This window comes from Peromyscus eremicus, chromosome 8b, assembly GCF_949786415.1.
Source record: "Peromyscus eremicus chromosome 8b, PerEre_H2_v1, whole genome shotgun sequence".
Lineage (NCBI taxonomy): Eukaryota > Metazoa > Chordata > Mammalia > Rodentia > Cricetidae > Peromyscus > Peromyscus eremicus.
The window spans coordinates 51,355,086-51,367,663 of NC_081424.1; the positions used below are offsets into that span (position 1 = coordinate 51,355,086).

Genomic DNA, 12,578 nt, shown 5'->3' on the forward strand with positions numbered 1-12,578 from the left:
CTGCCACTTGGGAGGTGTCTAGGGGCGGGAAAGAATGGAAGCCCTCCCTGTTCCTTTGCTACCTGGGATTATGGGATGTGCCAGGTAGATGAGACAAACACAGCTAACTCCTCAAGTGAGAGTCAGGCTTCCTCAGGACCAAGCTTCAGGTGGGATGCCACAGGGACACCCCTGCTCACAAGCCCTGGTCCAGCTTCCCCCAGGCCACTGTTTCAGAGAACTCCTCCTTGTTCCTATCAGGGTTCGCACGAGGTATTGCTTCTTACGGGACAGGAAAGAAATAGAGAAACCTATTTTCTTGCACACTAACTGATGCGATCTTGCATGTTAAATGTGCTAGATTTGGAAGCGATATAATTGTAATCTGTGGATTAAAAATCACCAAGTACATGAATGGGACCGATCTTAACTTCAGTATTTCCCGGAGTTTCTATTTTTAGGCTGGCACCCAAGATGCTATTTTAACACAGGTCTTGCCCTTTAATCGTGAAGGATTTGAGGCTGTCAGTGGCACTAATGGGGCATGTGCTGACGCACAGTTCAGGGAGACACTGAATTACTAGGTGTCTCATACCTAAAGACTTGTGTTTTCCCTGCTTGTCTGTCAAGAACTGGTGGGCATATGGCATAGTAGAGAGGCAGTGACTTTCCATGACAGACTGAGTGGCATGTTGTCCACCTCTAGAAGACACCTCTGATAAAAGGAGGAAAGGCAGTTGAGTCTGGAGTCAGCCTGGCTGGCTCCTAACATGGTGCCTGGTTGACTGCTCAGGAACTGGCACCCATCTGAATGCCGGATTCTCTACATCAAATGTAGGGGAGTAGGTGCTCACGTAGCTCTTTGCATCCTTGTTCCCTCGGCGGCCGAATAGAAGCTCTTGTTGGCCGTATTAAATGGTCGGGTTTTCAGTTTGAAAGACCCGCCCCCCCAACTTGATTTCCACAAGGTACACAAGACAGACAAGGGCATAACTTTAATGCCACATGCAAAAGTAGCTCTGTGAACGGGTTTCCAACTGGGCTGCTTTTAATGATTGCCATCAGCCCTGGGTGCAGTGTGGGTGCATGCACTTAGTGTGATCCTACAGAAGCAACGAAGAACCCCTCACACATGTCACTGTGCATGTCCTGAGGAGAAGGTCTGGTCAGGTAAAACCCAGGATTTTGACAGGGGTGGATGGGATATATGTCCTCACTCAGCTCCTCTTGCTTAGGATGTGGGCAGCACGTGGGTGCGGCTGTGGGTAGGCATTCAGTACCCAGCATACTTAAGCAGCTGTGTACATAAGCATTCAGATTTGACCAGCCTACACTCTTTTTATTGCTGGTTTTCTATTCTTCCAGAATGTACTTTCCCCTTATTTCTCCTCTAGAAACAACTCGCGGGGCTTGCTCAGTGTGGATTACACAGGTTACTACCTTATTTGTTGCTATGACAAGTCTCCTGACAAAAGGAACGTGGGGAAGTTTGGAAGCTGCTGTCCATCATGGTGGGAGGCCAGCAGCCAGTGAGAGCTTGAGGCATCTGCTTGATTGCTTCTGCAGTCAGGAAGCAGAGAGAGATGAACACCGGGGCTCAGTGTGTTTTCTCTTGGTGTTCCGTCCGGCCTATTGAATGGTGACAACAGCAGTTAGGGTGGGTCATCCCACTTCATTTAACCTAATCGAGAAACTCCCTGAGACATGTCCACAGGTTCATGTCCTAGGTGGCTGTCAAACTGATGACAAATAGAGGCTGTCACAAAAGTCACTGCTGAAGTTTTAGACTCTTGAAGTCAGTTTGGCGACCATGGACCCTGTCCAGCTTGGCTCTCCAAGAGTCTTGTCGATCTCCAGGACAATGCTAGCTCATGATTGACATCCTGGGGATTCTATGTGCTTAGATACACTGTGCCTTGTGACATCTGAATGGTGGGACAGCTCTGAGATTTCCTACCTTGGATCTGAGGGATGACTAGAGCACACTTCTCTGGGTCCCAGGGTATAGTGCAACAGAGTTGGTTTCCAGGGGCCAGCCTGCCCAGGCCTGCATTCACAGAGGAGCCCCAGCAGCGCCTACAAGCTCTCAGCAGTCAAGATGAGTGTTGGGGAGGGGGTCCTTGGAGTGGACAGGGTTGACAGGAAGTATATCCATTTTCTGTTCACTGAGTACAAGCCACACCTTTCTCTTCCTTACCTGAGGCGTGGTCTCAGGAAGTGAATGAGCACATGAGACCAACGGTGGCTGGGAGAGTTTCCCATAAGTTGCAAAGTTTTGCGAATGTATTCAATGAGTGACTCAGAATTAGCTCGGCACCCACTCCCACACCTCCCATGCTATTTTCACTCCCATCCATCTGGCCCCTCGGGCTCCCAGGCTCCTGCCCTTGTATGTCTGAACTCCTCATGGGACTGGAGACTCGGTCTTGTTTCTGTCCCCAGCATGCAGCACCTGCCAGGCATCTGTCGAAATCTCCATTGTGAATAGAAACATGTATGGCCAGTGTGTCATATTTCCTGTGCTTGAGGTAACTCTGGAAATAACGGAGCTTGCTGTTTACAAGGTGAAGGCGGCAGAATTCTAATCTGATTTGGTTACCTAGGCGATGTGCTTGCACATTGTGAGGCTTCTGCCATGTTACTCTCTTTTTCTTCCTGCTCCTCTGACTTCCTGCTTCTCTTCTTAAGGGTCTCGTTTTCTCCCACACCCTTTGCATTGGTGTTTCCAGGGTCCAGTTTTTCTTTTGTCTTTTTTGTTTTTGAGACAGTCCCGTGAACTTGCTCAGTTCAAGGGTGACCTTGAACTTCTGATTCTCCCGTCTTTACCTCCTTAATGCTGTACCTCATGCTTGTACCTCATGCCTGCTTTATGTGGTGCTGAGGATTGAACTCAGGGCCTTGTGCGTGCTTGGTATGTATTCTACCAACTGAGCTGCATCCCTCTGCCATCCTTGGTCCTTTTGAGAGAATCTTCATATTTCCTGTGGTAGGTTTCATGCATCATGACTTTACCAGGATGTCCAGTGACATCCAGGCCCACATCTGTGAAGACCTTGTTGGCCTAACCACTGACCACCTCCTGCTGGAAGATCCAGTTGTATCTTAGCGTTGCTGAAACTAAGCTTGACATTTCCATGCCTTACCCGTTCTAGGGTCATCAACTGAGCCACCGAAGACACCAAATCCAGCATCTCCTCGGATGCCTTCGCTTTCTGCATCTTGTCACACTTTATAGAAGGAAGGACCGTATGGAGTTTACCTCCTCAAACGCTGTCATTTCTCCGGCCATTTTTTAATTCACATTTTGAAAATTTGCTGTTACTCTATTTTGCAAACGTCTGGGTCCTTCTAAGTCATTTCCTTCTGACTGACTTTGCTGTCCAGGCCTTACCTTCCTCTCAATTCCTGTATCTCAGGCCCTGCCCCCTGCCCCCTGCTCCCTGCCCCCTGCTCCCTGCTCCCTGCTCCCTGCTCCCTGCTCCCTGCTCTCTGTACACAACACACTCACCATGTTCCCTGATGGACTTCAACTCTCCATACCATTTGGATTTTCTTCGCTGCTACCCACTCATGGAATCCCCTTGTTGCCTGCCCTGCCTTACTGCCTGTATATTTAAGACAAATAAACATCCCTCAGATTTACAGCCTTGTCAAGTGCCTCCTTTTCATGAAACCCTTTAATGGCCAGGGAGAGTGAGTTTTCCTCTTGAGTCCCACTCAGCCCTGTGTGTTGTTTGACGCTCAAGCCTTTGCCTCCAACCCTCGCCACTCACCTCTTCCCATTAGCAGACCCCAGACTCTTACATATCTTTGCATCTCTAGCACCTCTCATGGTCTCTGGGGAAATAGCTGGTGTACCAAAAGCACATATTGGATGGATGAATGGATGGACGGGTGGAGTGATGCACTGTTGTGTTGCTGTGTCCACGGGAATAGGGAGATTTTCCTTGTGTTAATGATAAAGTTGCTCTCCCTGATACAAAGGTGAGCACACATCAGGGTAAGGCCACCATAGTGGAGGAACTGAGGTTGAACATTTTTGTTGAGTGTCTCATTTATCCTGTAGTGGACCTGCTAGTGAGGGGTTGCTTCATGTGGTGATAGGAATCTGGGAGAGGCAATCCCAGACATACTTGCCTTCATTGCTATATGGAACTTGCCCAGGGGCCATTCCTACCTTTGTGGTGGGCACCACTTCACCTAGGCTTATTTAATTTTATAGTAACAACTGTCTAGAGTGTGACTTGGTGTCCATGTAAGGTGGGATGGATGTTGGAAGAGGCAAAGAGAAAGAGAAGGTGAAATTGCAGATTTCTGTGGACCACTGGGCTATGTTCTGGAGACCCTCTCCTCCATCCTCAGTGGTGTTAGAGTACCTGCATCCCTCTCCACCACTCAACTCTTGGCGTCTCCAGATCTTCCAGTGGCTTTTTGTCCTGGTCGTGTCTAACAGTCCCATTGTCACCTCATTTATTTTTGAGCTCAGCCTACTCAGACGGGCTCACTACTTGTAGATGCCTGGGATTGGAAACCATCTGGTTTTTCCTGGCTGAGGGTGGGGGGGCAGTCTATCAAATACCAGAATTGGAAGAAAACTCTGTGTTGATTCTGTGTAGAGGCGGGTCTTTCCATCTCTCTTGACTTTGGTTAACTTGAAATTGAGTGGAGAGAATCGTTGAAGGTGGTGTGTGTTTATAAGTGTCGGCTTTAAGACTCACCACTAGTGAAAGGGGCTTGACGAGGGTTTGCTCTCAGGATGAAGCTGTGGTTGATGCCAGAAAGGGAGTCACACTCGCAAGTGAACAAGTTATGACTTGTGGGTGTCCGTGGTATCACGTCATTGGTTTTTCCAAGATATCCCTGGCAATTTTGTCTCCTCTTAGCCAAAAATAGGGAACTACCAACAAAGGTCATTGCTGCTGGATTTCTGGTCCAAATTCGTTATTTGAGATTAGAGCCCAGTGAAGTAGTTGGCACCACAACAGGAAAGGTGACAAGGGAGGAGCCATTGTTCTGTTGTGCTCTTTCTTCAGACGCGCCTGAAAATGCTGCTGGTACAGTCAGTGAGGGCCTAGATCTTGCCCCGCAGGCCCCAGCTGTGTGCGTACGGGAACTCGGGTGTCTTTAAGGACCGCTACTCCGAGTTGTAGGCTGTCTCCTTCTCTTGTCTATTGCTCTTTCTCTAAAGGTTGGAATGACCACACCCATGTGTCTTTCGTCATTTTTTTCCCCCTGCAGATTTCAGCAATGTCCCTGACATCCCAACAGGCCTGAAAAGGAGTCAGACAGATGGTACTCTGGATCAGGTGCCCCACAGGGAGAAGACGGAGCAGACATTTCGGGTAAGATACTGGCTTAGCAGGTCACAAGCCGGGAGCCAGGCAGGCAAGGGCTGATTTCCACTGGTGCCTGAGGCTGGGGATGTAAAAGATGGGATTTTCCTACTCTTGGTTCCGCCAGCTGATACAAACCCTTTTGTCTTTCTAAAAACTGAAACCCTTGTGTGAGTATGTGCATGTGCTTTTTGGTTTGTTGTTGTCGTTTTGGTGTATGTGTGGGGGTTATTTTATTTATTTTTTTGAGACATAATCTCACTCTCTAGTCTGAGCTGGTCTGGAACTAACTGTGTCACCCAGGCAGGCATCAAATTCATAGTGATTCTCTTGTCCTCATTTTCAAGCACTGGGATTACCGATAATAGTTTCGCCAACCTATTTGTTTCTCCATTAAAAAAAATTTGTGTGGGTGTGTGTATGTGAATGTGAGTGAATGTGTATGTGTGTGATGTGTGTCCATGTATGAGTACTCTTGCCCATGCATACTCATATGTGTGTGAGTGTGTGTGTGTGTGTGAGTGAATGTGTGGGTGATGTATGTCCATGTATGTGTACACTTGCCTATGCATGCTCACATGTGTGTGAGTGTGTGTGAATGTGTGTGTGATGTATGCCCATGTATGAGTACATTTGCCCATGCATGCTCATGTGTGTGTTAGTGTATGTGTATGATGTATGCCCATGTGTGTGTACACTTGCCTATGTTAGTGTATGTGTGTGTGAGTGTGTGTGTGCGCATGTGTGATGTATGCCCACGTATGAGTACACTTGCCCATGCATGCTGTTTATGTTTGTGGAGGCCAGCTCTGGTTGATGTTCAGTGTCTTTCTCTGTCAGTGTCTGTATTTTCTGAACAGAGTCTCAATGAACCTGTTGAATTCCAGATAGGCTGGTTGGCCAGTGAGCCCCGGGGACCTTCTCTTCCCCAGTGTTGGGGTTCCAGAAGTGCACTGCCCCCCTTGGCTTTTATGTGGTTTCTGGGGGTTGAAGTGAGGCCCTCAGGCTTGCGTGACAAGCGTTTTACCTACTGCGCCGTGTTTTTGTTCCTTTGAATTGAGGACTTTCAGGGACTGTTTCCTTTCAGCCTGGCTTCTGGCATACTATCAAAGAGCAAGGGAGACAGGGTCATTCCTACCTCAGGACATCCTAAGCTTGGCCATCAAGGTTGTGTTCAGTTACTAACCCGTTCCTATCCCTAACTTAAAAAAAAAAAAACCCAAAGCTGAATTATTATTATTTTTTGAAATGTTGTTTATTCCAATGTTTGGTTGTAGTAAAATATACGTAACAAGGCCCTGGAGGGATGGCCAAGCAGTTGAGAGCAGTTGATGGCCTGTTCTTCAAGAGGACCTGGGTTCAATTCCCATCACCCACATGACAGTTACTATCTGTAATTTCAGTTCCAGGGCATCCAACACCCTCTTTCAATCATATGTGGGTACCAGGCACTCTCATGGTACACAGACATACATACAAGCAAACACTCATAAGTGTAACACACACACACACACACACACACACACACATACCCCTTGCCTTTTTAACCGTTTTCGCAGGTGCACTTCAGTGGTGTGACATGTGATCAGGGTGTCCTCCACTATCACCGCCCTTGGCCTCTAGAACTTCTTCGACTCTATTCCTGTTAAACATTCACTTTCTATCTCCTCCCATTCCATGATCTTGTCTGTACCTTCTTCTAGGTTGCCAATTCTATGCCCTACCTATAAAAGCAAAAATTCTATGAACCTCACTCGGCATGATGATGGGTGCCTTAATCCTAGCACTTGGGAGTTGAACACAGAAGGGCCAGGAGTGTAAAGTTGTCCTCGGCTATATAGCCAGTTAGAGTCCAGCCTGGGCTACATGATAATCTTTCTTTTAAAAAAAAAACATAAAAAATAGACAGCAACTAAACACAGGTCTCACCCTGTGCTCTGTTCCGGTCTTATTTCACTTAGCAGGATGTCTTCTCTGTTCATCTGTGTGATACCATGTGTCAGATTTTCATTCCTATTTAAGGTCAAGTAATATCCCACTGCAAGTAGGCACCACATTTTATTTACCATTCATCCCTTGTGAGTGGTAGTGCAGTAGCTGATTGGCGTCCATGCGTCGGCTCAAATCCTTCGCTTCAGGTTTGGGGGTATGAAGCTGAGAGTGGAGCTGCTGGATCACGGCTCTTCCACGTTTGGCTTTTTTAGGGAAGGTACAATCATTGCCCACAGTACTGCACCTTTTACCTGCTTAGCAGCCATGTGCTGGGTGACATTTTCTGTCTTCCTTTCCATCCTTAACGTTTTTCAACTGTTCATGATCAGTTAGCCTTTCAGTGTAGTCTAGAATTTGAGATTACAATTCCAATGTATAGTTCTTGTTTTTGTTTTTGTTTTTGTTTTTTTAATTGAATATAAACAGGAATAGAGGATATGTAGGCAATGGCAGTCTCTAAATGCCAGTTCTGGTAAAACCACGTGTCGTTTGACTTCAGACTAACGCTGAGGACCTGGTCCCTTGGTAAGCAGCCTGTAGCAGGCATACCCTTCCGGCTTGGTGACATCCACTGAAGGGGATGGATCAGGTGACAGCCCGTCAGTCTCAGGTTGCTGTGAGCTCAGCCTCCCCCCCCCATCCCCACACACACCCTCGTCTAGTCCCTGCCGTCTCTTTTGGTTTCTGCCATTCTTCCATGGACCTGGATGTTCAGTTTCATGCTAGGACACAGTTTTGTTTTTTCTCTCCGAAGACTTTACAGTTCCATTCTCTTCTCTGTTGGACTGTTTTAGGAAAGTCAATATTATACCAATCTTCTCTGAGCGTGGAGCAGAGGGCCACAGAACATCCACTCCATTTGCCTTGTTGGTTTTGGCTTAATTTTCCTAAAGCCATGTTCTTCAAAGCACTCATAGAACTGGGTCTGTGTTGGAGGTGAGGGTGCCCCGAGGCACGGGCATGGCACAGTGCTTGGAGGAAGATCACTCAACACTATTGAGAATAATGGTTTTCTTTCTGTGATAATTTGCTTGAGTTACTAATAAGGAATTTAATTTTTTACCACCATTTAAAAAAAAAGATTCACTAAAAGAGACATGAGAAGGGAAAAGACCAGGCAGTGGTGGCGCATGCCTTTAATCCCAGCACTTGGGAGGCAGAGTCAGGTGGATTTCTGTGAGTTCGAGGCCAGCCTGGTCTACAAAGCGAGATCCAGGAAAGGCGCAAAGCTGCACAGAGAAACCCTGTCTCGAAAAACCAGAGAGAGAGAGAGAGAGAGAGAGAGAGAGGAGAGAGAGAGAGAGAGAGAGAGAGAGAGAGAGAGAAAGAGAAAGAATTATCATAGTAAGGTAATTTTCAACTGTCCCCTGACAGTGTGTGTCATAGCTAAGCAAAAAACAAGTGAGCAGTGGTGATCCATTGGAATTGGAAAATGAAAGCTGGAGTTAGAGTGGAAATGTGGATGATGTGAGCTTCATTTTCCATTGTAAAAAACGGGGAGGCCAGCCTCGTCTACATAGTGAGTTCCAGGATAGCCAGAGCAACATAAGTGAAACTCCGTCTTAAAAACAACATAAAAAATGGTGAGTGGAGAAAGCTCTCTTCTCTCTCTCTCTCTCTCTCTCTCTCTCTCTCTCTCTCTCTCTCTCTCTCTCTCACACACACACACACACACACACACACACACACACACACACACATACACGCTCATACTCATATGCATACCAAAGAACACAGAGCGAAAACATAGCAGAAGAAGTTCAGGTTGAGTATCTTGACATACTGCATTCTGTCTTGGAGAGGGGGACCCATTTGTCAACACATCATCCATCCATGTTTCCTGTGCACCATGTCCACACAGTGCAGAAGTGAGTTTGTGTGGTGTTGGCAGTTCACTTGTGTTTTAACTACAGCCTTGCCCCGCAGGGCAGGGGTGGGCCACTGCTTCTCTTGGTATGCTGGAGTGCTGCATTTTGGGTTAGGAACACTCAGGCTGAGTGAGCAGATGAAGTACTTACCTCTAATTTCTTCCAAGTCAACAGTAGTGACTTACTTATAGGTATGAGCGTGACTCCATCTAATAGGGGATTCCAGTTCGCTGAAGAATAGGGTGATGCCCAGCAGTCACTCTGCTCACATCGTCTTTGTTTCTTGGAGAGAGTGAATTAGTGACCACCAAAAGTAATAATCATGATGGATGTAATGAAAAGGGCAAGGAAATGTCAAATTTAGATATCGTACCATTATATATATGTTTCCCCCCTTGTTCTGGGATTCGACTCCTTAATGCAAGTTAGATTCCCAGGCCTTTTTGATTTTTTTTTTTTAAATCTTGTGACACAGTCTTATTAAGTTGTTTAGGATGACTTGAACTTATGATCCTCCTGCCTCAGCTGCTGAGTAGTAGGGATTACAGACTGTCTTAGTTAGGGCTTTATTGCTATGAAGAGACACCATGACCATGACAACTCTTATAAAGGAAAACATTTAATTGGGGCTGGCTTACAGTTTCAGAGGTTTAGTCCATTATCATCATGGTGGGAAGCATGTTGGTATGCAGGCAGACATGGTGCTGGAGAAGGAGCTGAGAGTTCTCCTTCTTGATCTTCAGGCAGCGGAAGGAGATTATGAACCACCCTGGACATAGCTTGAGCATAGGAGACCTCAAAGCCTGCCTCCACATTGTCACACTTCCTCCAACAAGGCCGTGCCTCCTTAATAGTGCCACTCCCTATGGGTCTATGGGTGCTGTTTTCTTTGAAATCACCACACAGACCAGGGTATTTTTATTGTTGTTGTTGTTATTACTATATTGTTACTTTATAGTATGTATTTGTGGGCCAGAGATCAGCATTGGGGGTGGGTTCAGTTCTTTAACACCTGCCAACTTTTTGTTTTGTTTTGTTTTTGTTTTTTTTTTTTCGAGACAGGGCTTCTCTGTGTAGCTTTGGAGCCTGTCCTGGATCTCACTTTGTAGACCAGGCTGGACTTGAACTCACAGAGATTCTCCTGGCTCTGCCTCCCAGGTGCTGGGATTAAAGGTGTGCGCCACCACCGCCCAGCCTTACCTGCCAACTTTTAAGACAGAGTCTTTCCCCTAACTTTGGCTGGACTGTGTGGCTAGCAAGCTCTGAGATTGGCCTGTCTGGCCACTTGCACCCCTAGGGCAGGTAAAGATGCCCAAGACCTGGTCTGGGTTTTTTACATGGGTTCTGGGACTCTGAACTCAGATCCTCAGGCATCCGTAGCCTGCACTGTACTGACTGAACCATCATCTCCCTAGTCCATCTGTAACCGGGATTCCTCCCTGTTTGCACAGAAGTGAACTGGGAGTTGCCGATGCAATGGGATGCATTTCTTTCCTGTGCTGGGAGCACGTCTGCCAGGGGCCCCTACCCATGGCCCTCTAGCCGGCAGCTGCTCAGGCCTGCAGGAGGCGGTTGCTCTCCAGGGAGAGGACCTGCCTCTGCTTCCTGGATCTTCTTAGGGGTCATTAACTTCTTTTCAGATTAGATTCTGGTTGAACCTGGGCCATGTGGGGTATTTTACTAACAAGTACTCTAGCCTTAAGAATAAGGAATAATTCCCATTGAAAATCTCACGAAGCCTGGCTTGATGAAACCCAGCTGTAACCAGGGCTTTTGACAGCCCCACAATTTCTGCAAATGGTTCATAATTGATTGCCTTGTCTCTATTTAAGGGTGCCTATTACTGTCACAGCTCTTTGTGTGACCCTGTCAGCCTCTCCTGTAGGGGATTTTTTTTCTCTCTAGCATTGTTAGCAGTTGGCATATGCTATTATGATGGGGGGGGGAGTTTGAAAGGAATAAATCATTTTTTTTTGGGGGGGGTGAGGGAGTTGAAGGAGTTTTTGGTTTGTTTTGGAGGTACTCCAGGTGTGTTAAGCAGTCGCCCACAGCCAAGCCACTCAAGCACTGGGGACTGGCAGTAAAGACACGTGGCACTTGGGGGATCTGTTGTCCCTACATCTGCTGTAACCTCCTGGTACCTCTCCAGTGCAGGCAGGCTCAGAGTTTGGGGTAGGAATATAGTGGCAGCCGAGAAAGAGCTTGGTGGCGCTAGGACATCCTTGTGGATGTGACAGGCAAGAACAGTTTGGGATTTTTTTTTTTCCTCTCACTTCCTTGCCTGGGGATGAGAGCAGGAGGGGATGTATGCCTTCCACGCTCTCCAGCAGCAGCAGCGGACTAGGAATTGCTTCCTTCTCCAACACTGAGAAGGAACAGGTGCCTTTGAACCTCTCCTTTTTTATGTGCAAGCGTGTAAGTAAATACAGGCTTGGGATTCCTGGGTGCAGGTCTTGATCTGAGCGAGGGCATGTTTGCATGTTTTCTTTGAAGACTGAAAGTTGATGTGACTCTAACAATGTCTAAAGGTTGCTGTGTGAATGGCAGGGTTTGGGTCTGTTTGGAAGGGGTCCTGGGAGCAATTTTGAGGCACTCTATATTTAGAGGCGAGAAGAGAACTTTGGTGTTCTGGCTCTATGGTACTGTCCACCTTGCCTTTCTCATTCTGAGGTCTTGTAGTTGATCCCTCAGACAGCTTTGTTAGTTTGAAATAGATGTCAGAAGGACCTGTGCAAAAACGTCTCCTCTGTATACTATATTTTAAAGTGAGAGAAAAGAATTTGATTGCTGCAAATCATTTTATGCTTGAACAGTTTCGTTGGAGCATAGCCCGTGCTTGTACTGGGCTTGGGCTTACTGCTGTGAAATACATACCTACAAAAAAGAAAAGAAGAAAGAAAACCTGTTTTCTGCAAGGCGAGCAGAGTTTTTGGTGTAGCCCTTACTCTTTAGTTAATTTTCTAGATTTTAGAGGAGTTTTTATGTAATCACCTAGTGTAGCTGTGGCCGCGATTATTTTTGCAGTTTGTGGGCGTCGTGTTGATAGAACAGAGAGCATTGGGAATGGAGATGTACAGGGTAGCAACTGTGTGTTGTGTTCTTTGGGATCTGATCATTTTAAAGATGTGTTTTGGCCTGTTGTGTGTTCAAGGCAGAAGAAAAGAATACACACTGTCAGCTAGCCTCCCTGTAACCAGGGGAACATAACTTGTATTTAATATTTGACTCCTGCCCACTCATTTTGTGCAAGCTCTTAAGTTTTTCACATGAATTGCCTTTTAAGAGCTTGCAGATCAAAGACGCTGAAGCTAAAAGAGAAGATTTTGGGGAGCGTGGTTTGTGTCCCAGCATTCCTTAGGCGTACACAATTGGGTTTCCAGCATTACCTCAGGACCTTTGAGTTGTA

General features: G+C 46.7%; 1 protein-coding gene across 1 annotated transcript in view; it reads left to right on the forward strand.

Moving 5' to 3' along the window:
- The window catches only part of Tiam2 (TIAM Rac1 associated GEF 2), a 140,387-nt gene that overhangs the window by 90,117 nt on the left and 37,692 nt on the right, over positions 1-12,578 (forward strand). The window contains exon 15 of the mRNA XM_059272808.1: positions 5,218-5,321. Within this exon, the coding sequence (XP_059128791.1) occupies positions 5,218-5,321 (104 nt within the window). The remainder of the gene's footprint in view (positions 1-5,217; positions 5,322-12,578) is intronic.